The following is a 26,831-nucleotide window of genomic DNA, read 5'->3' as shown; positions in this document are numbered from 1 at the left end:
TCAAGATCTTTGAGACATTGAGGTGGGACATGATCCAAAAAAACATTGAAAAACACTGCTGTAATGTAATGTAATGCATTTGTAACTATGAAGGGAGAGTATATTTTTTCTTTTTTTTTTCTTCTAATTTTTATTATTTTTGTAAATTCACTTTTTACGTAGTCCAGAAACATTTCAGCATACGTGTTTTCTTCAAAAATGAAAAGTCAGGAACACATTTTTTTTTTTTACATATTCTTTATTAAATTCAGTAACATAAGTATATAATTTTATAATGGCAACATCAAAAACAACTTTGGTAATTTTTATTTGGAGAGAGGGGGACTAGTCTCTGTAGTTTACCAATTGTGAAATTCACTTACCAAGACATTTTTTGGTCCCAAGTAATTGTGGTAAGTAGACATCCATGTTATTAAACCACAACAGATTAAGAAATAAATATTTTTTGTTTAACAGTGTACATATTTTGACACACTTTTAATCATCATCCTTTGGATTTAGGCACAGTGGCCTGTTCCAGTCTCATTCCATCTTTTCCTTGGTCATCCCAGACGTCTGTGTCCTTCAACTGGGTGGTTTTGGAGTATTTTTTTGGGTAATCTAGAACTGTCCATTCCTTTGATATGTTCAAAATCTACTTCTTTTGGTATTCATATACTTTGTCCAGTACTGAGTCTATTTTTAGTTCTTTACATATTTCTGTAGACTCCACAGCTCAGTTGTTATAGATGAAGCCCTTTGGGTGGAAAGACCTGGGTTCGATTCCCCCTCAGTAATCTGAGGAACCTTTATCTGGTCATTTTCAACAAAAGGCAAGTTTAGCCGGCCTCATAAGGAAGTGGGGTTTTTTTTTCATCCAGAATAAAAAATTACCAAAGTTGTTTCTTCATGTTGCCATTATAAAATTATATACTTATGTTACTGAATTTAATAAAGAATATGTAAAAAAAAAATGTGTTCCTGACTTTTCAGTTTTGAAGAAAACCTGTATGATGAACCAGCCCCACGATCACACTCATCTTCAGACATACGACACACCGGGAAGCATAGAGCTAACCACCTTATCCTCGAATTATAGTTGCGGTTGCAAGAATAAGAATCTGAACACCATAAAAGGTAGAAGAGTGGGGGATTAAGAAAGAACATATTTCTGTGCTTCTTGTGTCCCAGAAATATAGCCTGCTGTCCTTCGTAGGAATTTCATTTCTCCAGTTTCTATTCTTTTTTCTTCTGCTGTTTTTATAGTCCATAATTCACTTCTGTACAATAGGGAACTTTTTAAACTCTTATTCTTGTATGCTTTTGAAATTGGTTAAGTTTGAAAATATTAGTGATCATTCCTGTTATCTTTAGAAAATTTGGAATTTTGATGTCAATGTCAGCTTCTTTTGTATATGATATAACACATCCAAGGTATTTGAAGCAGTTAATTTGTTCTAAAATTTTATTTTTAATCATGATTTTATTTCTGACTGGAAATGGTCCTTTAAAAGCCATGAATTTTGTTTTGTCTGTTGATATTTGCATTCGAAATTGTTTTGCACTTATGTTTAGGCATATATTGATTTTCGGAGTTAATCTTCACTTCTTGCTCTGATCATTTGGTCATCTGCAAACAAAAGGGTATTAAGCATATTTCCACGATCCAGTTTAAATGCCAGTTTTATATTTTCTTCCATTTCTTTACTAATTCATCTATATAGATATTAAATAACAGTGGTATCATTGGGCACTCTTGATGGATCCCCTCTGTTTATTGATTTCCATTCTGTAACTTTTTCATTGATTCTTACAGCTATTTATGTTACATGTTAGTTATTGCAGCAAGCCACTGATTCGGAATGTTTAGATTCTTGAGTGTGGTCCACAGTTTATTTCTTAAGACTCTGTCAAAGGCTTTCTGGTAGTCTACAAATGCTATATGCATTTCTATGTTGTATTCATAATGTTTTTCCATTAAGATTTTTAATGTAAAAGCTGGGTCAATGCATTCTCATTCTTTTTGAAAGCCATTTTGTTCTTCACAAAGTTTATCTTCTACATATGATTTAAGTTTGAAGTTAATATTCGTGCATGTAACTTATAATCAGTATTTAGAAGACTTATTTCTCTGTAGTTTTCACAGTTGCACCTATCCCCTTTTTATATATTGGATGATAATTGCTTTATTTCAACTTTCTGGAATGTTTCCTTGCTGCCAGATATTGTTAAATAATTTTAAAAGTCGTTTGGTGAATAGGATACCTGCATATTTTATAAGGCCTATATTTATTCCATCTTCTCCTGGGGATTTTCCTGATTTGCTTTGCTGTATTGCTTGTTGGATTTCATGTAATGTTATTTCTTCTACTGTATAGTTAGTAGTAAGCATTATGTCAGTTTTTGATTTGTAACTATTTTGCACAATTGTAATCAGTTAAAGTAAATTTTTGTTCATCTAAATAAGAATCTTCTTCCCTTTTCTGATTACTCATTTGAAACAAAAGTTAATTATTTTCAAGTCTGTGTTCCTGCATTACAATAATTCTAATTTTTTTTTTTTTTTTAATGCTCTTTCCCCCTCCCTATATATGAGAAATTGGTTGATCAACCTATAGGATGTCAGTACCTTATATGGGTGGTGAGTTGGGAAAGGAGAAACTTATTTACATTTGATTTGAAGGTTGTTGTATGCCTTGGGAAACACATCCAAAATACATCAGTAGCAGGGATGAAAGAGAAGAAGAGAAACCTGTTCTGTTTGTTTGAAGTTAAACGGTGAGAGAATGTTGGGTGGCAGCTGCACATGTTTTAATGGATTTAGTAGAGAGTGGAGAAATTATTGATGCTAGTACATATGAACAATTACCATGGAAATATTAAAAAAGACATATTACAGAAACCAAATGCCTGTGTGAAAGTGGGTGAAGTGAGTTGATAAGGTTGTTTATTATTTTAACGGTATATTAGAACACAGAAACTAAGTAAATAATTAATTTATTAACTTATTGCTGATATTTCACTGGTGTTATAACCAGCATCTAGAGAACACAAAAACACTGTTTGTCACAATACGCGAGACTATAACAACATGGTGTACTTAAACAAAATTGTAGCAGTAACACAAAGACTAGAGTCCTGATTTTGGCGCCCTCTATCTGAAAAAAAAAAAAAAAAAAAGCTATCATATATTACTAGAATCCTAGAAAAGTGCTAGTTTTTTCTTAATATGACTGTCTCCCAGATCTTCAGCAAGTTAATACAGCCATATTTGTTGAGATTTGGAGTGTGTTTTAGGGCTTCTGTCGCCTCTAAGAACAATCTCTCTGATTTATATGGGTTTCTGTGTAGTACTTTTGTGTTTTTCCAGTTGATCCTGTGTGCAGGGGTATCCAGAGCATGGTCTGCTAGGCCCGACTTCCCATAATGATAATTCCGGATGTATCTTTTATGTTCGCTGATGCGGATGTTCACAGTTCTTCCTATTTGACCGTAGTAGGCTTGATTACATGAGCAGGGTACTTGGTAGACTCCTGGATGTGATAAAGGAGGAATGCTGTCCTTGGGTGAGCCGATGAGGGTAGCTAATTTGCTACATGGTCTGAATGTAGTGCGTAGTTTATGTTTATTGAGAATTCTTGAGATCTTTTCGGATGTGCCTTTAATGTAAGTGATGGTGACTGTTTTGTTGTAGTTCTCTGTGGTGGATGGTGGGAGGGGTTTCTTAAGAGTGTTTAGTATTTTGTTTATTTTATGTGGATTGTAGCCATTGGCCAAGAAGGTGTGGCGTAAGTGAGTCAGTTCAACAGTAAGAGCCTTGTCATTGGAACAGATTGCTCTCGCTCTATGGGTTAGCATTTTTAATATGCCATATTGCTGAGACGGATGATGGTGTGATTGTTTGTGTGAGTATCTACCTGTATGTGTGGGTTTTCTAAAAACTGAAAATGATAAGGAACCATCTGGAAGACGTGTGATAAGTGTATCCAGGAAGGGCAGACAGTTGTTGGCTTCACGTTCCATAGTAAAGTGGATTTTTGGATGTTGGCTATTTAAATGTGCTAAGAATGTTTTCAATGTCTCTGGGCCATGTGACCAAATAGCAAGCACATCGTCAACATAACGTAGCCAAAGTGTTGGTTTGAGAGTGGCTGTATTGATTGCTTGTTTTTCCAGGTGTTCTATGTAAAAGTTGGCTGGGGGGGGGGAGCCCATGGCTGTCCCATCTATTTGTTTGTATATTTTCCCTTTCCATGTGAAATCTCCTGCATGTATTGTGAATTTGAATAGTTCAAATATATCAGGGGGGAAGTGTGACTTCAGTAGATTGAGGGTTTCTATTAGTGGTACATTTGTGAATAGTGAAGTGATGTCAATGCTTACTATTAAGTCTGAGCTTTTTAGGGTAAGGTGTTGTAAGATGCTTTTTAGGTGTGCTGAATTTTTGACAAAGGAGGGAGAATTGTTTGTGAGAGTGGCTAGTAGCTTCACTAAATGTCTAGCCAGTTTGTATGTGGGACTATTTATACTGTCAACAATTGGGTGTAGGGGTGTGCCTTGCTTGTGAATTTTTGGTGCTCCATAGATCCTCGGTGTTTTAACATGGAAGGGCTTGAGTTTGTTAACTGTGTCTTTGGGCCAGGAAGTGACTTTTTTCAATAATTTTCGTGCCTTATTCTTTTGTGTGTTGGTGGGATTGTGATCTATAATTTTGTATGTTGACTGATCTTGTAATAGTGTGTGCATTTTGTTTTCATATTCAGTTGTGTCCATCACCACGGTTGCATTTCCTTTGTCTGCTTTTGTTATGGTAATCTGGCTGTTGTTGTGTAGCTCTTTTATAGCAATGAATTCCTTATGTGGGATATTATTTTTGGGAGGCTTGGACTTGATTAGGATGTTGGCCACATCTAAACGTATGTTGTTAGCTATTGTTGGAGGCAGGTCGTATATTCCTCGTTCGATGGACGCCATTATTTCGGCTTTTGGAACTTGCTTGGGAGTTATGGCAAAATTGTGCCCTCAACTTAAAGCACTCATGGCTTCTTTGCTTAAGGTGAGTGACGATAGATTCACGACGACGAGGTCTTCTTGTAATTGCAGTCGTTGTATGGTGTTCCATTGTTGGAGATTTTCAAACTTATTTTGGTGCCGGTTTTTGACTCTGTCGAATTCTTTTTTTTGCCATTGCGTCGGTGATATTATCTAGGATCTGCCAAAGTTCCGTATTTAGAATATTATGCAGTGATTCTCGTAATACGTTGATGGTTGAATTTGATTTTGCTAATTCCAGACGAGTGGCGTTAATCTGTTCACGTAAAAGCACTACACTCGCTTGTTTATAGATGCGTTGGGCTTTGGCCGAGTGGAACTTGTTTTTGATTTTAAAACAGTTCGGTATTAATTTGGTGTCTCGGCACCTCTGTAAGAAGGCTAACCTGTTTATTTGCCGCGCCAATTCCAATTTCAATTGTGGACAGTATAAATAGTCCCACATACAAACTGGCTAGACATTTAGCGAAGCTACTAGCCACCCTCACAAACAATTCTCCCTCCTTTGTCAAAAATTCAGCACACCTAAAAAGCATCTTACAACACCTTACCCTAAAAAGCTCAGACTTAATAGTACGCTTTGACATCACTTCACTATTCACAAATGTACCACTAATAGAAACCCTCAATCTACTGAAGTCACCCTTTCCCCCTGATATATTTGAACTATTCAAATTCACAATACATGCAGGAGATTTCACATGGAAAGGGAAAATATACAAACAAATAGATGGGACAGTCATGGGCTCCCCCCCCCCCAGCCAACTTTTACATAGAACACCTGGAAAAACAAGCAATCAATACAGCCACTCTCAAACCAACACTTTGGCTACGCTATGTTGACGATGTGCTTGCTATTTGGCCACATGGCCCAGAGACATTGAAAACATTCTTAGCACATTTAAATAGCCAACATCCAAAAATTCACTTTACTATGGAACGTGAAGCCAACAACTGTCTGCCCTTCCTGGATACACTTATCACATGTCTTCCAGATGGTTCCTGATCATTTTCAGTTTTTAGAAAACCGATATAAAAAAAGTGGATAAAATAAACAAAATACTAAACACTCTTAAGAAACCCCTCCCACCATCCACCACAGAGAACTACAACAAAACAGTCACCATCACTTACATTAAAGGCACATCCGAAAAGATCTCAAGAATTCTCAATAAACATAAACTACGCACTACATTCAGACCATGTAGCAAATTAGCTACCCTCATCCGCTCACCCAAGGACAGCATTCCTCCTTTATCACATCCAGGAGTCTACCAAGTACCCTGCTCATGTAATCAAGCCTACTACGGTCAAACAGGAAGAACTGTGAACATCCGCATCAGCGAACATAAAAGATACGTCCGGAATTATCATTATGGGAAGTCGGGCCTAGCAGACCATGCTTGGGATACCCCTGCATACAGGATCAACTGGAAAAACACAAAAGTACTACACAGAAACCTATATAAATCAATGAGATTGTTCTTAGAGGCGACAGAAGCCCTAAAACACACTCCAAATCTCAACAAATATGGCTGTATTAACTTGCCGAAGATCTGGGAGACAGTCATATTAAGAAAAAACTAGCACTTTTCTAGGACTCTAGTAATATATGATAGTTTTTTTTTTTTTTTTTCAGATAGAGGGTGCCAAAATCAGGACACTAGTCTTTGTGTTGCTGCTACAATTTTGTTTAAGTACACCATGTTGTTATAGTCTCGCGTATTGTGACAAACAGTGTTTTTGTGCTCTGAAGATGCTGGTTATAACACCAGCGAAATATCAGCAGTAAGTTAATAAATTAATTATTTACTTAGTTTCTGTGTTCTAATATACCGTTAAAATAATAAACAACATGTTCGACGAACACATAAGTCTGTCCACACGTTTGAGTTGGTAAGGGATAAGTCATTGATGATGTGTCTAATTGCCCTCTTCTCTATCGAGTCAACTGTTTTGAGGGAGCTTTTAGGGACTTCCGAAATACAATGCATGTTCAAAAAAAGACTGAACTTTTGCTATAAAGACTTTATTGCACATTTTACAACATTCTAGGCACTGTCCCCTTCAAAGTAGTCCCCTCTATTGGTGACATACTGTTCTCAACGTTTCTTCCATTATTGGAATCTTCCTGGAACACTTGCGACGAATGCATCTTGGTTTCAATATCATAGCCATAAATCCAAGTCTCATCTCCTGTTATGATGTTCTTAAGAAAGTTTTTATTGCCATTTGCATTGGCAAGCAGTTCCTTACTGATTTCAACACTGTTCTCTTTCTGATCATCAGTGACTGACGATCTGAACGTGCACGAAATTTGCACTGACGCACCGCATCTGAACTTTTTCAGTCAAAATTTGATGGCAAAATTCTATGCTGATGCCTACTTTGTCTGCAACTTCTCAGACAGTTAAACAACGATTTCCACGAATCACAGCATGAACTCTCTCAAAATGGTCATTGTCTGTTGATGTTTAAGGTCGTCCAGGTGTGGGATCTTCACCGACGTTCTGCCCTTTTTAATAATGCTTAAACCACTCATAGCACTGTGTTCGGCTCATACAGTCCTCCCCATATGCTTGGTTAAGCAAATAAAATGTCTCTGTAAAATTTTTACCAAGTTTGCAGTAAAATTCCCCCCCCCCCCCCCCAACACACATTGTTCTTCAAGCTCTTTTATCACTTTGACACTAATCCGACGAACAACTAATGCTCATAGCAGAATGGGACAAATGGCAGTTTGTTGTCAAAATCCGCTAGGTGTACTCAATAGCCGAGTGCGCTCTCTGTGCTGGTTGGCATGCTATTTAAAAAGTTCGGTCTTTTTTTTGAACACTCCTTGTATTGAGAGCAGTATTCGATAGTTGGGCAGATTTGTGATTTGTATAAGGTTAACAACTGCAGAAAATTTTCAGTATTGAAACCACATGTTTATTTATTAAACTTGTTATAATGTCAAAAAACATGGTCTCAATACCGAAAATTTTCTGCATAACTGTTGCAGAAACTTATGTATTCAAGATTACCAACTGTTCAGAGGTGAAGTGTAGTGCCTTGAGCAAAGAGAAATCCTAGTTTTCCTTGGAAACCGAGGAGGCAGGTTGTGAAGTGTTTATGCTTGGAGAGGCTTGATATCAGAGTAACTCCAAAGAGAGAAATCTCAATTTGTTTAGTGCTATATATTAACTCTGAAGATTTTCCATTCTTAAGATAACTTTTCTTTGTTTGAATTAAATTTATTTCGAGAGTTCAACTTTACAGTTGAATTCTTTCCAAACCATCAACACATTTTAGAAAAGTATGCTGTGTTTGATTTTTGGTCAACATTAAGATCTTTTTGTTTTACAGAAATGGAAAGCAGGAAAGCGAAAGGCAGAGAAAGATGAGTTGGTTGGAGGATCTTTTTTTCATGCAATCAGCACCCCAGAAACACCATTGGATTCTAATACAGTGTAAGTGTTTAAATGGGAATGAGAGAATTTTTTCATGGTTTGTCTGTTTAATTACCAGTACAATTCATTGACAGATTCAAATGTATGCACTTGAAACTGTAGTCAGTAACAGATTTTTACTTTATGACAGATAGTTGGAAAACTAACAAAAGTTTTAAATTAGTTCATAAGGTTTAAGAGAGAAATTAGCCAAAGCACTAAACCAGCAGTATACAAGATAGTGTTCAAAACAGTTTTAACTTATATACCTGAGAGAAATAGTAATCTGAGACTGGAAACAACAGATATGAGAACTCTGAGAAAGCTAGGGGGAGTGAACAGATACCATCAATGGTAGAATCATATCACAAAAGAATATATTAGAAAGAAACTTAACATTGTTAGCATTTAAGAATGTGTGAGCACTAACCTAAGATGATGTGGTCAATTAAACAGAATGGAAGGAATGGGAAAAGTGAATTTAACTAAACAGGTGCTTAATGCTAAAATAGCATGAAAAATACCCAGAGGAAGACCGAGATCTAGGTGGATTGATGAAGTTTGAAGCACCGTAGAAGAGAAGACAGAAATATCATCAATTTCCTGATATGTACCCTTAAGGGGGGGGGGGGGGACATGTCTTGTATGTATGCAGGATGCCATGACAGTATTACATGATTAAGTCTACATTATTACTAATCTTTTATCAATAATCTTCTTCCAAATTACTCTGTTACTTGTCAGCACTCCAATATTGTCATATCTAATATTTTGGTCTCATAGGACTACTGGCTGAATCAATTCACCTATATCTTGGTCTAGGTCTTTTTTTCCTAGCATCAAATGCCTGTTTTGCTAACCTTTCCTCTACTATTCTGATTCAGTTACCATACGACCTTAGATGAATACTGCTCACACATTCTTGAATTCCAACAATGTCAGATTTCTTATTAATATCTTCATTTTCATATGGTTCTGCCATTGATGCCACATCTGTTAAGTTAATTCTTCTCAGGCCTCTCATGTTTGTGGTCTCCAGTCTTTGATCAAGTATTTTATTTCCAACCCAATTTTCAGATCCATAAAATTAAAACTGGTTTGAACACCACTGTCTTGTATATACCTAGTTTAGTGTTTTGTCAAATTTCTCTCTTTTTACAGAAAGTAAGTAGACAAAAATATAAGATCTGATAATGGAGTGCTGACAAGTGATAGAATAATTAGGAGGAAAATTGTTGACAGGACATAAGTAATAATAGAAACTTAATGCTCTAGTACTGTCAGGAAATTGATGGTGGAATAAAAATTATATGCTTTGAATTAAATTTAAATTATATAAAAGTTTGCTCAAATTTCCTCCTGAATACAAGTTAAGTCAGAGGAGCAAAATCCTAAAAAAAAGTCTGTTTCCACCCCCTCTCCCCTCCATACACATACAACCAGAAATATGTATGTGCTCAATTGATTCTAACTATTGTGTAGATCAAGGCTGTCCAAAGCACTGCCTGCCGGCCACATGCAGCCTGCGATGGGATTTTGTGTGGCCCGCCTGTGGGTTTGGATTTTGATAAGCGAAAAAATAAAATAACAATTTGAATCGAATGCATATTAGATATTTTAATTCTATCAGTAATCGATAATCTCAATGTTGGTGTTTTTACATCACTGTATACCCACATGTTTTTCAAATATTCGATGTCTCAAAGAAGCATTCTTACACTGTTTTGTTCCAACGCACATGCTCCAGGCGCTCACGGGGAATGTGAGGGCGCAATTAGTGTTGTTCATTTGTTCAGGTATCAAGGTTGTGTCGCTGCTACTCACCAAATTACTAGATACGCATTGTGGTGTGGCCCTCGGATAAATATTTTTTTTAATGCAGCCCTCAGATTACCTAAGGTTGGACAGCCCTGGTGTAGATCATGGAGATTGCTGCAAATGTCCCTAACATTAACTCACTTGTCAGCATCTCAGTAATCAGTCAGTATCTGCAAGTATGCTTTTTTTTTTTTACTATATGTAAAATCCATAATTAATACACTGTATAAATTCTAAAAGTTTAATATTTCTTTCATGGAGGGTGTTTACTTAGTGTATGTATAACAGAATAGATCTTAGGTTATTCAGTTTTTTAGCTCAATATAAAATTTGAGACGTAGATAAAATAGTTTTTAAGAAATTCATTTAATTCAAGAAGAATTTGGTTTTAGTTATCCATAAAAATCTAGATCATATGCTATTTATCATATTTCGACTTGCACACATACATCTAATTGTTATGTATTAAAAGTAACTAGGTACAGCACTTACATGGTATCACTTTTTTTGGAGTGTTTGTGGATTCCTTCCCTTCTCTCACAGAACATCTGATCTTGTTTCTCTCTTCCAAGATGCTTCATTAAAAAAAAAAAAAAAAAAAAAAAAAAAACTCTTTCTTAAAAAATTATATTTATTAATTTATTACATGCTTTGGAAAAACCCATCTTTTATTAACTTAGAAATTAAAAAAAAAATTATTTTGAAAAAAACATTAAAAAAACTATTAGTTTTTTTTAATGTATAAAGGAGTAGGAGTCTACTGCTTCCCACAAATCCAGACAAACTCTGCATTTGTTGTGCCCTCCCTCCCTGAGGTGGTGGTGATGACGATTTATGGTTTTTTAATGGTGCAAGGACAGCAAAGGTCATACTGTGCCATATCAAAGGTTACAACATTACACAAGGTAAGATAATCACGAACATTCATGCCCACAGCGGGATTCAAACCCACGACCATTGGTTGGAGGGCAGATATGCTAACAGGTCAGCTTCTCCACAAGGGATGATTTACACTGAGATTTTTAGTAAAACAGAACATTTTTCTTTTCTGTTTTTTATTTTTTTAACACGATCCTGATATTTTCCAGTGCACATTTTTAATAAAGGTAATATTATTCACTTTATCCACTGTTCAAAGAATGTTTCCGATATGAAATAAGAAAGAAGGAAATTTTCAAGAATAGGAGGGGAAAAAAAATCTAATTTCCTATAGAAGAAAAAGTTCAAAACAGAATGTTGTGAGAGAACAGGTCATCAGTTAAGCAGATTGCCATTTTCTGAAATGTTAATGAATTTTGGAGTTTTTTAGTGTTGACAGTTGTACAGGTTAGAATTAATGTCTCAAATTGGTAAAAAAGACATTGAAATTTTTGTATATGATGTGTTTATACCAAGAAGGGCTAGAGGCAAAATGTGCCCTTTCCCATGAAGATTGGGGATCTCAAAATAAGTTTTGACTGGGATCTCAGAATAAGTTTTTGGATTGATATTTTGAGGGTATTTCAAAAGAGAGTTTTCAATAAGGAAGGTAGATGAAATGATCTTCCTTGTTGAAAATAAGAGAGGACTCTGTTTTCATGGCACAAAAATTCACTAGGTTTCTTTATCTTTACTGTGGAATTACAGGGAGATCAGTGTTATAAGATAATGGTTATGGAAGATCTTGAAAGTTAAATCATTTGAGTACTACAAGCTTTGTCAAATGAGAAAGTGGAATGGATTATACTTTCATCAGCAAAACTGTGAATAGGAAAGTTAATGAGAGAAGGTTATTTATAGTAGTTAGAAGAGTGTAGCAAAAGTATAGAGCCTTGGGGTACTTGACCACCATTTTATCAGGAAGCAAGTTTTTACAATGTTGCAAGCCGAGTGTAAAGTTTGATTTATTGCTGCTAGTCACTTGAAATATGCTAGATTGTCACTAAACTGCTTTGATGACTTGTTAGAACTGAGGCTTCCATGTGCAGTCAGGATTTATGTCATGAATGGAGAATGATTACTCTCATTTCAGCAGGGATTATTTCAGTTATTTGACAAAGCAAATGTTTGATCAGGAGAGAAAAAGCAATGATTAAATCAGAAAGGAGTTTCTACTCTTACTTTCTGTTTAGAAACAGGCCAATGTGATAAGAGGATGGTAAGGATTATATTATTCCTGAGTAGATAAACTTGTGTTAGATTATTATCAGCAAATAGCTCAGCATTTCTTCCTGTATAAGTGGAATCAGAGAAGAAAAGCCATTAACATCATGAACATTGATTTTCTGCAGTTTAAATACCCAAACAGCAAGGCCATCTTTTCTGCAGACGAGACAAATGTTGAATGAGGTCTTAGCTTGGGTATAGTCAACTTAGAATGGTTATCATGATTTGGAGAGTGTTAATGTAACAACAAAGATGAATAAGACAACAGATGAATGCAACACAGTTGGTCAAGGAATTTTGTGCCAGAGCCAATCATAAAGAAGATATTCCAGATTTGGCATTTTCTGATGTGGTACATAACATTTAACAAATGCACTGGTACCAGGAATCGTTCTGGATGAACTTTAGAGTTAAAAGTGAACTTTTAGTTAACTTTTGATGAACTTTTAGTTAAAGTGAACAATAGTTCCCAAGGAATCGAGAATGCCAGTTGAGGTTCTGTTAGATTTAAATGCCTATTTTATATATGAATCACCCCCCCCTCACTCTCACACACACACACACACACACACGAGGTTGCAGAACCTATAGCACACCAGTATTGTATTTAGGCAGATGGACAGGAAGAAAGAAGTAACCTTTTTTTAAATGCCTAAGGATTGTAGTCTTGGTGAAAATTGTGTGGGGAAGACTTTTCAAAAGTGCAGAACTAGAGGGAATAAGAGTGGCAAGTGAATGCCTTCGTATAATATACATTTGTTACATTATCTATAAACTGGTCCCTACTCTTTTTTTTTCTTTTCTTCTTCCTTTTACCTTCCCTCTTAATGCTGTTAGAGTATTTGAGAGCAAGGAATGAATCTTTTCTGTTTTATTATATTTTCATCTCAAACAATGTGATACTCATGACTTATTCTTAATGGTATTAACAACACAAAACAAACTATTTTATAAACAGCGGTTCATTGTTTCACCTACTCATTGTCACGTATGCATGCTGTGTTATGCTGTGATGATGCTGATTTGAAATTCAGCAAAATATAAGCAAGCTAATAAAAACATCTTTTATGAAATAGTTTGATGTCATCAATACTGTTAAAAATCATAATGAATAACCATCACCACCTAAGCTTATCAGTTAGATTCAAACAGTGAGTGTTTGTCTTCTTTTCCATTAGGCTGAATCTCAAGATGCCTGGTCAGCTGGATTGACCACCCCCCCCAAAAAAAAAAAAAAAAAGTTGAAAAGAACTAAAGGCCATTGTAGCACAGGCCAAAATGGGCAGCATGTTGCTTTGAATATAATATTCAGCAGTCAGACTCTTGATTGAATTGACTCAAACCCAAACTGAGAGGTTCTTTCTGGATAATTCATTTGTGAAGACCACCATAGTAAGGAAATTAAGCATTTGTAATTATAATGTCAGAACTTTGAAAGGAGAAAAGAAAGGAAGAGGTACATAAGGCACTGGAAAAAATAAATTTGGATATACGTGAACTATCTGAAAACAGATAGTTAAAGTATATTCAAATTTTACTGATTATATCCAAGGAGTTGAACATATGATCTATAAAGGATGTGAAAATAACATCCCACACACAAAATTTGCTAAAAATCAGTAAACAGTTTGATTTGGTGTAATACAGAAATTGGCACTTACCTTAAGTTATTTTAAATAGATGGATAGTTTCTGTGAGATCCTCACAATAATTATCAATAACACTCTCAGAGATAATATATATCACTGGAAAATTATAATGGCATACTTTTTACTGTAAAGTAAGTAAGAAACAACAGGAAGAAAGTACTTTAAGTGCATAATGCTTAGCTTCAGAGCCAGCTATTGTATATAGGCAGTACTTTCTTTAAAAATTGAAATAAATGAAAGTGGACCTGGACATCAGCAAAATTAGTTTTTAATGAAATTGATTATATTATAGTGAACAACATGTAAATATAAACTGGTTGATAACAGATACAGCTAATATTTCCATGTTAAAATAAAGAGCCAAAATGGCCAGAAGCACCTATTTCTTCTTATATGGTCCATACTAAAGCAACTCGTGAATTCTGGGGATTATATATTCTCGTAAGCTCTCTGGTCAATTTACCTTACAAAACTTTCATAGTTTCTACATTCGGCTTTGAAATAATGCTGGATCTAATATCCACTTGACTTATAAAGTGATTTTATGTTGAGAGCAAACATCAAAAAATAAAGATTGAAATTGATAATGAAAAAACTCATAATAGACAGTGAAGATTTTATTATATCTTATAAAGAAAACATTGAGGAAATAATAAAAGAAAAGTCAAAAGAAGGAAGTATGAATGAATTGCACACTTTAGAATGGAGGAAATAGCTACAACAGTAATATAGGAAATAAGAAAAATTGAAGAAAATCGTTATCAGCAAACAGAAAAATTATTAAGGCATTGGAGAAAAGAGTAAACAGAGACAATATAGAATTTAGAGAAATGCAGAAGGTAGAAATCAAAAAGATCATCAAAAAATATTAAGAACAATTCAAAACACAATAGAGAATGATCAAATGGGAATTGCATAGAATGAAAAAAAAAAGCATTCCAAATTGAAAAATAATCAATAAATAGTAAAATACAATAGCAAAAAAATAATGGATATAGGCAGTGATTTTTATTGAGACCTATTCACAAGCAGAAACAGATATACAGATCCTCTAATCAATTTCGATAATCTAGATACAGAACTAAGAGTCATAATAGAATTATGGAAAGTTCTCAAAAAATTCCACATCAATTGCAATCAATGATTATTTTATATAAAAAGGACAGCAAAGATCTGTAACTATAGGCCAAGCAGTTTGTTATCCATGATTGTATAAAATTTTCGTATCCATTATTTTAAATAGAATCATAAGATTTTTGGATGAGGAATATCCACATGAGCAAGCGGGCTTCAGAGCAAGATTATCTACAATAGATCATATCCACACTATTAGATAAGTAATATAAAAGTAAATGAATATAAACTTCTAGCATATTTAGTGTTTGTAGATTTTGAGAAAGCCTTTGATCTTTTATATCATTCAGAAATAATAAACAGCTTAAAACAGCAAAACTATATATCAACCAGTATAAAGTTAGAACATCAAGAAAAGAATTCAACATTCAGAGAGGAGTAAGGCTGAGAGATCTGATATCACCCAAATTGTTTTCTGCTACATTAGAAGAAGTCTTTAGGAATATCTCATGGGAAAACTGTGGAATTAATATGACAAATTCAGATCAAATTGAATTAAATTAGTAGATAATCCAATAGAAATTGTGGATGACTTTATTTATCTCAGGCAAAAGAAGGTGTGTAGTGTTAGAAAAGAGCTCTGGAAAAGATAAGTGCTATTTTGAGTAATAATTGGCAATTTTGCTTGAATTTTAGTGTAATATTGTTTATTTTTAATAACTTGGTGTGTCTACGTGATTTATTAATTGAAATTTTGAATCTTGCCTTCTTTAAACAGAACACAATGGCAGTACTTACGAGGTCAACTACGTGGGTGTTGACTGGTGTGACTTAGCGAGCCACAAAAATCAAGTGGCATTTAACTGCATAGACTTTTCAAAAATGGTTTGATGTCGTGTATGTGTATTACATGTATGTATGTAATATGTATGTGTGGTGGAATGTGAGAAATGCATTTGTGAAGTGACTGAACAGGAGATGAGAGAGAGTATGGATTTATAGGAAGTGCAGTATTTTATTAGATTATGAGTTGATGAATGCAAAATCGACTGAAGAAATAAAAGATGGCATAAACGAAAGAAACAGAAATGAATTGAAAGCTAGTTAAATGAGAGAGTGAAAGAATGCAAGAATGTAGAAGCAAAAATTAGTGATAAGAAAGCGAAAGCAAGTATAAATGAGGAAACAGAAGTAAGTTGTGGCAGAATGAGAGGTAGCAAGATTTTGGGAATAACAGAAAGTGAAATTGTCAGAATGCAAGATTTGATGAACCGTTTTTGAAAATGAAAATTGAAATGAGGAATATGTGGAATGATATTAGACATTTAGTGGAAACTAGTGAAAGTATGCAAAAGAATAGAAAGAAAGAAAAACGGGTAAAAGTGATTCCTGGATAGCAGTGTATGGAGATTCTATTGTTGGAGGATTAGTTAATGAGAGAGTCAATAAGTTCTGCTATCCAGGAGGGAGAATAAGCAAGATAATTCAGACTTTGGAAACGAGCAAGAGAATTGGTTGTGGCTGTGGGGATAAATGATTTAAGTGGATATTAGGAGGTTATTGAATAGAGTGAAAGATAACAGTTACGAGGTTGTTTGTTTGAAAAGTTGGTTAAAAAAATAAGTTAAACACATTTTTTTTTGAAAAAAAATCACCTTTATTTCTCAACGTAGTCTTCATCGAGGTCTACACATTTGGTCCAGTGAGTTTCCAATTTTTTCATCCCATCTAAAAAGTAGGATTTGTCACATTGTACAAAATAGTTATTGACAGCCTTGATGACATCCTTGTTCGGAGAAAATTTTCTTGCACCGAGCAAGATTTTTAAGTTTGGGAACAACAAGAAGTCACAAAGGGTTAAGTCCGGTGAACATGGTGGATGTGGAACCAATTAGAACCTCAATTCATGCAATTTTGCCATTGCACCGACTGATGTGTGGGACGGTGCATTGTCTTGATGAAAGAGCACTTTTTTTGTGCGCCAATCTTGGCCATTTTTTCCTTCAGTTCTTCTTTTAAAAACGGTCCAACAATGACGCATAATAGACTCCTGTCATTGTCTTACCCCTTTTCCAAATAGTCTATCATGATAATTCCTTGGGAATCCCAAAAACAGTGGCCATCACCTTCCTATCTGCCAAAATAGTCTTCGTTTTTTTTTCAGTGCTCTTTCACCGAGCATTGTCCACTGTTTTGCCTGCTGCTTGCACGCACATGTATAGTGGTGGATCCAAGTTTCATGATCCTCGTCTACATTTCCATTATTTCTACAGTCATGAATCTATGCAAAAAATCCTGCAAATTGCGAGTAAACATCACCAAACACTGCGTCAAAATGTCTTTTCGCATGCATTTTTGCATTTCAACAGTCAACAATTGCAGCACCCACGAAACTCATTTTTCTCCATTTTTATGAAATATGCAAACACTATCATTTTAAATGTTTGCCAAACAAGAAGAATTACGTGTTGCATGTGACTAAAATTTTGCCAGGGTCATGAAAAAAGATAATACATGCCGACACTGGTATATGAAAGAATGAATTGTGTCGCTGTCTATTGGGAATTTACCAAACTTTTCAAACAACCCTCATATAATGGGAAAGATTTTCATTGTGTTGCAGTGATATGACAGTGATGAGTTTAAAACCAGAATCATGAATGGTATGCTTACGAAGCTGTGTGAAGAAAAAGAGAGCACAGTTTATGGATGTATGGCATGTTTTTGAGGGAAGAATGGAATTATACAGGCATGATGGGTTGCATTTGAATGGCTTTGGAGTTAGTGCACTAGAGAAACTGTTGCTAGATGGAAGTGCAGTGTGTAATGCAAGCAAGAAATCAGAAGTAACAGATAACAGATAAATTAAATTATCACGAGAGTGGTATTGAAGAGACAGAAGTGCTAGGGCACTGGAAACTGTAGTAGTGTGAGAGATAAAGAGAAAACAAGAATGCAAGATGAACAAAGAAAGAGGAGGGAGCCTGGGTGAACAGGGAGACATGATGATATAAGGAGAGTGGATTTTGGACATACCAGTGAATGTTTGCATAGAAATGGAATATATTGCAAAGTGGGTGAGAAAGTTGAGACTGAGCGGTGATAAAGGCGATTGGGCAGGGGAAATCACAACCACCAAGTGGCCTGGATATGACTGGTTATAGACCTAAAAATGAACTGCTGTTTTTATTTACAAATGCCAGAAGTATCAGAAATAAGGGAGATGAAATGGTTTCACTGATTGAGTTTATTCACCCCCAAATCATTGGAATAAGTGAGACATGGTTGAATGAAAATGATATCCTAGCGGGAATAAAGATGGAAGGATACGATAAGATGGAAGGATACAAATCTGAAAATAAACTCCAACTCAACATCACCAGAGTTAAAGATCGGTACTATCAATGTAAGAAGCCTGAATGGCAAAGAAATGGAGCTAGCTGAGGAATTAGATAAGTACCAGATCGACATAATAGGGTGACTGAAACAAAAAAGACCAAAACTGGTGAGATCTTTCAGAGCAATAAATACAAAATGTTATATTCAGGCAATCACAATCAAGGAAAAGAAGGAGTAGCCATAGTATTCAACACAAAATACGAGGCTAATCTTCTTGAATGGCAGTCAGTCTCAAGTAGAGTAATGTGGGCAAATATGAGAATGGGGAACTGGACAATGAGACTTATTTGTACCTATGGTCCCACAGAAGGTTCTACTAAGGTAGAAGTGGAGGAATTTTTTGAGACTTTAGAAAAAGCAACTGACACAATAAAAAATGAAAAGTTGGTCCTTGTTGGGGATCTAAATAGCAGAGTAGGAAATGATTGTGAGACATACAAAAATATTTTGGGAAAATTTGGAGAAAAGAGCAAAGCTAATAATAATGGCAAATATCTGTTGGATTTCTGCTCAGGACATGGACTGGTTATTACTAACACCATGTTCCAACATAAAAATGTGCACAAATTCACATGGAGAGAAGAGGCTAGGAATAAGAAAAGTCTCATTGACTATGTTATTGTTGATAGTGATGTTTTCTCCCTGGTGCAGGACACCAGAGTGTACAGAGGATTTGAAATTGGAAGTGATCACTATTAAGTCTTGAGCAGGATAAAATTGAATTTCATATTGAAAAGAAGAACATGTAAGAAAGTTTTAAAGCGAATAAAAGTTGAGCAGCTCTCAGATGTGAACTGTAGTCTAAAATACACAAAGATTATTGAAGGAAAAATGAAAGAGTTTGAGAACAGGAATCAAACATTGGAGATTCAGTGGCAAACTCTGAAGAAAACATTGATTGATTCTGCCAGAGAGGCATGGTGAGGTTATCTGTAAGGATAAAAAAATCAGAACTCCCTGGTGGACACAGGAAGTTAAAGAGGCAGTGAAGGAAAAGAAGAAAGCATACCAAAAGTTCCTGTCAAATAAGTCAGCTTGTGCTCTTAGAGAATATAGGGACAAATGCAAGAATGCTAAACACTGTGTAAAACTAGCTAAACAAAAGTCATGGGAGGACTTTGGCAAGAATATAGAAAATAAATATCAAGAAGGTGGCAAAATATTCTGGCGGTTGTTGAAGAAGGAATTAGAGACGATAAAGGTGACATGAAAACGGGAGAAAAAGATATCCTTGAAGTATGGAGTAATTACTTTGAAAAACTGCTAAATGAAACAAGCAGTGATGACAGCACAGTGGTAAAAAAACACTGACCAGGCATGCAGTCAGAAATACTTATCCATACTAGAAGTAGAAAAAGCCATCAAAGGCTTGAAATGTGGAAAGGCAGCAGGAGTAGATGATATTCGACCAGAAATGCTGAAGTATGGTGGTATAAGAGTCTTACAGTGGCTGGACTGCATAGTTCAGAAATCCTGGACAGAGGGACGAATTCCCAATGACTGGAGTAGAGCTCTCATAGTACCCATATATAAAAAGGGAAATAAAACTGCATGTGAGAATTACAGAGGTGTTTCCCTACTCAGTGTTCCTGGCAAGATCTATGCAAGTATACTTGAGAAATGGTTGAGAAGAATTGTGGAAGAAAGGTTTGGTGAAGAACAAGCTGGATTCAGTCCAAATAGAGGCTGTCAGGATCAGATCTTCACTTTACGACAAATAGTGGAGAAAGCATGGGAATATAACAAAGATCTGTATTTAAGTTTTGTCGATCTGGAAAAGGCATATGACGAGGTGCCAAGAGAGAAGCTATTCAATACGCTGCAGTTATATGGTGTCAATGGGGAATTATATCAAGCAATACTTAGTCTTTATTTGAGTTGTAAGTCAGCAGTTAGAATTGAAGGAAGTACAGGAAGATGGTTTAATGTTAAATCTGGTGTGAGAAAAGGATGTACATTGTCCCCTCTGTTATTCATTATCTATATGGATCACATTATGAAGGAAAGTGGTATTAAACCTGATATCAAAATTGGAGATGTTAATGTCAGCTCTTTGCTTTATGCAGATGATGTTATACTTCTAAATAAATCTGCTACAAGTCTGCAAGATTTTCTGACTAAATTGAATAGCTGTTGTAATAGATATGGTATGAAGGTCAGCAATAAAAAGACAAAGACAATGAAAATAGGCAGAATCATTGAAAATGTCAACTGTGTTCTGAATGGAGAACCTGTGGAACAAGTAAAACATTTCAGCTATTTAGGCACAATTTTTACTGAAGATGGTAAATTTAATATAGAAATAGACAACAGAATAAGCAAAGCTGGTATGGTGGGAAGTCAATTGAATAAATTCATATGGAATAAGAGAGAAATTAGTCGGAACACTAAATTAGCTGTGTACAAGACAGTGTTCAAATCAGTTTTAACTTATGGATCTGAGAGCTGGGTCAGAAGTAAAACACTTGACCAAAGACTAGAGACCGCAGATATGAGAGTCCTGAGAAAGATTAGAGGCGTGAACAGATGGCATCAATGGCAATATCATATTAAAAACGAGGATATTAGGAAAGAACTTGACATTGTCAGCATCCAGGAATGCATTAGCAGAGCTAATCTCAGGTGGTATGTCACTTAAACAGAATGGGCGAGGAAAGATTAGCAAAACAAGTGTTCTCTGCCAGGTTGGCAGCAAAACGAGCTAGAGGAAAACCAAGATATAGGTGGATTGATACTGTACAAAGTGCTTTAGACGATAGAAATATAAGATCTGATAATGTTGGAGTCTTGACAAGTAACAGACTGATTTGGAGGAAAATTGTAGATAGGAAATTAATAATGATGTAATTTTTTCATGTAGTACTATCATATCCTGTACACCCCTTGAGGGTACATGGCAGGAATTTGATGATGATGATGATGATGGATACGGTATTTTTTCTGAGGAGAGAAAAGACAAGAGGGTGGGGGGGGGTGTTGCTGATGATAGCAGGGGAATTATGTCCACATAAGGTAGACACGAAAGTGAGAAATAGTGGCAATTGTAATGAGGCAGTGTAGTGTAAAGTGGAGGTTGACAGGAAGACATTAAGTTGGATGCTGCTATATGCCAGGGAATGTGGAGGGTGGTGGAGAAGAAATGTATAAACTTGGGTTAGTGAACAAAGGAAGGATAATTATTATGGGCAATTTTAATTATGGAGGTATAGATTGGAATGAAGAGAGAGCATTTGGTAATAAGGAAAATGAATTTAGAGTTCTTGAGAGATAACTATCTCGGATAGCATGAAAAGGTGGGCACGCAAGGATCGAGAATTTTAGATCTGATCATTTCATCAGAGGATGAAATTGTGAGCAGGGTTTTGCACTTTCCTCCAGTTGGTGAGAGTGCTCATGAAGTGATCATCTGGGTTGTGGCTAGCCATATGCAAACTTCTATGACAAAAGGATATATGTAAAAGTAAAGGGTGGTGATTATGACAAGTTTAGGAAAAAGCTTGGAGCTATATAGCATGGAACGAGGAGTTAAGTGGTAAGAAAATAAATGCTGCTTGGGAACTGACAAAGAATTACGTCATCATCATCGTGCCTATCAAGGATTTAAACCCAGAATGGCCTGTTCTGGCCTTAGAACTCATCATTGAATCACTTGAGAGGATGTCCTGGTTTTCTTTTTCTTAATGGTTCGTAATTTATGGCTTGTTTAATCTTTCTGTTCTCATTAATTTTTCTATTACTGATTCCTGGTTTAATTCTTTCATAATTTTTTTTGTTTCTTTTGTGATCAAATAGAGTATACTTTGCAGTTTTTTCTAATAAACTTCATTCCAGCTGTTATTAATCTTTGTTTGTCTTTTTGTTGTAGTGTCCAGATTATACTTCCATGCAATAGGACTGGTAAAGCTAATGTATTGTATACTTTTAGTCCGGTTTATTTTTGTATTAGGTTTGGTTTAAATTTAGAGTTAATTACCTGTTATTTTTAATTATTTCGCAATTTTTAGATTTATATCTTTTTCATTTCATATGTAATCATACATCCTAGGTAGTTAAATGAATTCACTGTTCTAAAATCTTGTTACCTATTACTATTTTAGTTCTTACTGGATCTTGTCCTTTAAAGGCCATCGTTTTGATTTTTCTGTTGATATTATTATTCCATAATCTTTGGCTATCTCATTTAAATTTAAAATACCTTTCTGTAAGTTATCGACAAAAAGGAGGGTGTTTAAGTTCACAGTTGGAGAAAGTTTAATACCTTGATGGAAATTTTTATTCCATTTTATTATTATTATTTCATTTAGGTAGATATTGAAAAGAGTTGTTGAAAGGGGGCATCCATGTCAGATACGAGAGAAATAAACCATTCCTTGGTTTATCTCTCTCGTATATGATAGTTTATGATTCAATCTTATTTGTATTTGATTATTTTCATATATACGTGGGCGGTCTGAAAAGATCTCGGCCTAGCAATGAAAAAACAGATCTATAATTTCAAAAGGATTTTTTTTTTCAACATAATCTCCCTTAAGACTATTTATTCTAGCACCATTATCCCTTCCCTGTAGTGGTTCTTAGTAAGATCTGCAAAATACTCCTCTACAGCTGCAATCACCTCTTGATTCGAAGAAAAACATTGACCAACGAAGAAGAGTTTTAGTATTAGGACGAGACAGAAGTCAGAGGGAGCCAAATCTGGAGAATAAGGTAGATGTTCCAACAATTCATAGTGCAGATCCCTTAATTTTCCCATTGCCAAAACACCTTTGTGGGCAGGTGCATTATCCTGATGAAAGATGATTTTTTTTTTCTTCTGCAAACCGGATTTTTTCATCTAGTCTGGTTAAAAGATTGGAATAATATTCCACGTTTATTGTTTTACCCTTTTCAAGATAATTAATAAACAAAATGCTTTAGCATCCCAAAACACCGATGCCATGACCTTGTCTTTTTGGCGCCGAACAACTGGCTTCTGTCCACTGTTTTGACTGCTGTTTGGATTCTGGTGAGTAATGGTGAATCCAAATCTCATCCATAATTATAAATTGATGCACAAAATCAGTTTTATTCTTGTTAAAACGTCCAAGCACTGTTCAGAGATTTTATGTGAGTGCATTTTTAATCTGTGCAGAGCTTTTCATTTCCAATTCTTCATGCAAAAAGTATCCTACATGTTCTTTTGAAATTCATGTAGTCTCAGTAATTTCATGCACTTTGACTCTCCGGTCATCCAATACCGTATCATGCACTTGATCAATGATTTCTGGTGTTGTTACACTTTTTGGACTTCCTTCACGTGGATAATTTTCAAGGCTGGAATGGCCACGTTTAAATTCAGCAGCCCATTTCTTAATTGTCGAAAATGAAGGAGAAGAGTGCCCATGAACTTGCTTGTATGAACTTCGAATGAATTTCTTTTGATGTAAACCTTCTTTTACAAAGAATTTTATAACTCACGATACTCAATTTTATCCATTTCAAGGGATACAGACAACACTTTTGCTTCAGACAGCTGTATAAAACAAACTACTTGATAGAATGACTTCCAATTTCACATGGATGCTTATAACCGATATACCAACTTAGTAAAATAAATCTTGCCGATATTGTTGTTATCTATGGTCGAGGCCGAGAACTTTTCAGACCACCCAGACATTAATATGTTAAATAAAATGCTTCTTTTAACTTTGTCAAATACTTTTTTCCAAGTCAATAAACGTAATATGTGATTCTAAAGTGTATTCTCTTCTCTTCTTTTTTCTATTATTAATTTTAGACAGAAGTATGGGTGTATACATGATCGTCATTTTCTAAATTTTGTAACAGGAGTTTAGTATACTTATACCTCTGTCGTTTTTAGGGTCATTTCTACTACCTTTTTTCGATTCTATTGGGGGTAGGGGGGGTTACTAGTTGAATAGATTTTATTTAAAAATAATAGGAGTCTTTCTTTGAATCTTGTTCATGCATATTTATATAATTCTGAACTAACTTACCTTCTCCAGGTGATTTTCTGTTTCTTGTTTCTTTCAGGCTGATTTCTAATTCTTCTTTAGTTATTTCCTTTTCATTTTCATTAAATGTTTGCCAATTATCTTTTTTTAAAATATGTATCTTTCCACAATTCTGTATAGAAATTTAGAAATTCTTCTACTTTCAATTCAGTGTTTAATTTTATGTTTTCTGTAGTATCTGTACTTAAATGTTTCAAAATCTTATATACATTGGGTCTTATTTTATATAAATCATGTTCTAATTAGAAGCAAATTTGTTCCATGATTCTCTGTCTTTTTCTGACTTCTCTTTTAGCTATGACTCATATTCTTTTATATTCTATTTCATCTTCTAATCTTTTACTGCTTAACCATTTATGATAGGTTTTTTTTTTTCATTTTGATTATTTCTTTGATTGTATCGTCCCATATCTTCAGTTTTTTCTTTTATTGAATTTTTTGGTGTTTCCTAAGCTTTCATTTGCTGCTGTATTTAGTGTTGTTTTTATATTACGCCATTCTATTTCTTCGTTTTGTTTTGTTTTATCTAAATATTGGTTAATTCTGTGTTCATATAGCAATTGTATATTTGTGTCATTTAATAATCTAGTTTTATAAACAAATGTTTTAAATTTTCTTTCTGTTCTTGTTATTTGTAGCTTTAAGTGGTAATCTTAATTTTATTTTAATGAGGAAGTAGTCACTACTTATTTCATATCCTCTGTGAACTCTAACATCTAAAGAGAACTTTGATGTCTTTTCATTTAATATAAAATAATCTAATATTGATTTCCATCCTCTTGCTGCCCAAGTATATTTATGTATCTCTTTATGTTTATAGAAAGAATTCATTATTTTAAGGTTATTATAAACTACAAAATCTATTAATTTTTTACCATTCCTGTGTAGAGTATGTTCTCCATATATTCCTATATTATTATTAATTTTCATGTTTCCAATTCTTGCATTTAAGTCTCCTGCTAATATTACATAATCATTTTTATTTATTTTATTATATATTTTTTATAACTGATTATAAAATTCAATATTATCCTGTTCTCTTCCTTCTTCTGGGGCATATAAACCAATTATTGTTTAATAACCTCTATCTATTTTTATTCTAGCTTCTATTATTCTTTCATTCCATAATTTATAATTTTTTAACTGTTTTGAAAGGGAATTATGAATCCAAATCATAATACCTGCTTGTTCTCTTTGGTCTCTGTCAACTCCACTATATATTATATTAAAATTTTCAGTTCTCATGGTTCCTTTTAATTTCTTTTTTGTTTCAGTGATTAACTGCTATTTGAAAATTTCTTTCATTTATTATTTGGTCTGATTCTATTTCTTTATGCTATTCCTTTACGTTCCAGTTTGCTATATGTATTATATTTTGTTGTTTCCATTTTCTTTTTACCGCTTCCATTTTAGGGTTATTTTCCTTAGATTCATTCGAATTACTTTTCTCTGTCAGCTTAAAAGTAAAATAATGTTCTCCATGTCAGGTGACTAGCCTGGCGATGGATAGTCCAGTGGTAGGGCCTTAGGACCTTAATGCTTCTGGGCTAGCCTTCTTCCAAATTTAAACCCATAGGAGGAATAGGGTATACTGAAGAGGGAAGAGTAGTTTATAATAGAATAGAGTAGAATTATAGTAGAAAGGGTGACATAGATAAAGGCCATAAAATAAGAAGAGTTGGATAATAAGGCGTTATAAAAAAGATTAATGTGAGTGGATTTTCCTCAAAGTAGAGGAAGAAGAAGAGGATAGATTCAGCTAGGGAACCATGGGAGTGCCACTTCCCATGGTTCTATACTATATACTATATGTATCTGACCACCAAAGAACTGGTCAACCATACTGCATTAAGATGCAATAGCTTGTGGGAACTATGAAGTCATGCCTCTGCTGTAATTCTGCGAGAATATAGAAAGTGAGGTCAGAGATGAGAAGGATGTCACATGTACTTACTGATGACTTGGGGATGAGAGCCTATCGTTGTTCTGCTGGACACTTCCAAACACTACAACTTATGTGGCAGAGGGTGATAAAATCAAAGGCACTTCTCTGGTGGTATGCAAACAACAGCCATAGAGATATCCTCTTCACAGATGAGAAGATTTTCACTATTGAAGAGTCGTTTAACCAACAAAATGATGCCCCAAGTGGTCACATAGCACCCATGATTCAGAGAGGTCATCACCTCACATTAGTGATTGTTGGGGAGGGGTGGGGGGGGATGATGTATCAGGTTGCATTTCTGCAAGAAAAGGATCAAATTCTTCAC

At 34.8% G+C, this 26,831-nt stretch overlaps 1 protein-coding gene across 2 annotated transcripts in view; it reads left to right on the top strand.

Moving 5' to 3' along the window:
- SH3PX1 (sorting nexin 33-like protein SH3PX1) overlaps positions 1-26,831 on the top strand; it is a 434,063-nt gene that overhangs the window by 242,382 nt on the left and 164,850 nt on the right. For both annotated transcript variants that reach the window (XM_090401212.1, XM_090401213.1), the window contains one exon: positions 8,380-8,483. In XM_090401212.1, coding sequence (XP_090257338.1) covers positions 8,380-8,483 — 104 coding nt within the window. The remainder of the gene's footprint in view (positions 1-8,379; positions 8,484-26,831) is intronic.

The sequence above is a fragment of the Typopeltis vanoorti genome, chromosome 12 (assembly GCF_054136105.1).
Source record: "Typopeltis vanoorti isolate ZY-2024b chromosome 12, IOZ_Tvanoo_1.0, whole genome shotgun sequence".
Classification (NCBI taxonomy): Eukaryota; Metazoa; Arthropoda; class Arachnida; order Uropygi; family Thelyphonidae; genus Typopeltis; species Typopeltis vanoorti.
Note: the sequence above shows the minus strand (reverse complement) of the source record. Positions and strands in the feature narration are given on the sequence as shown.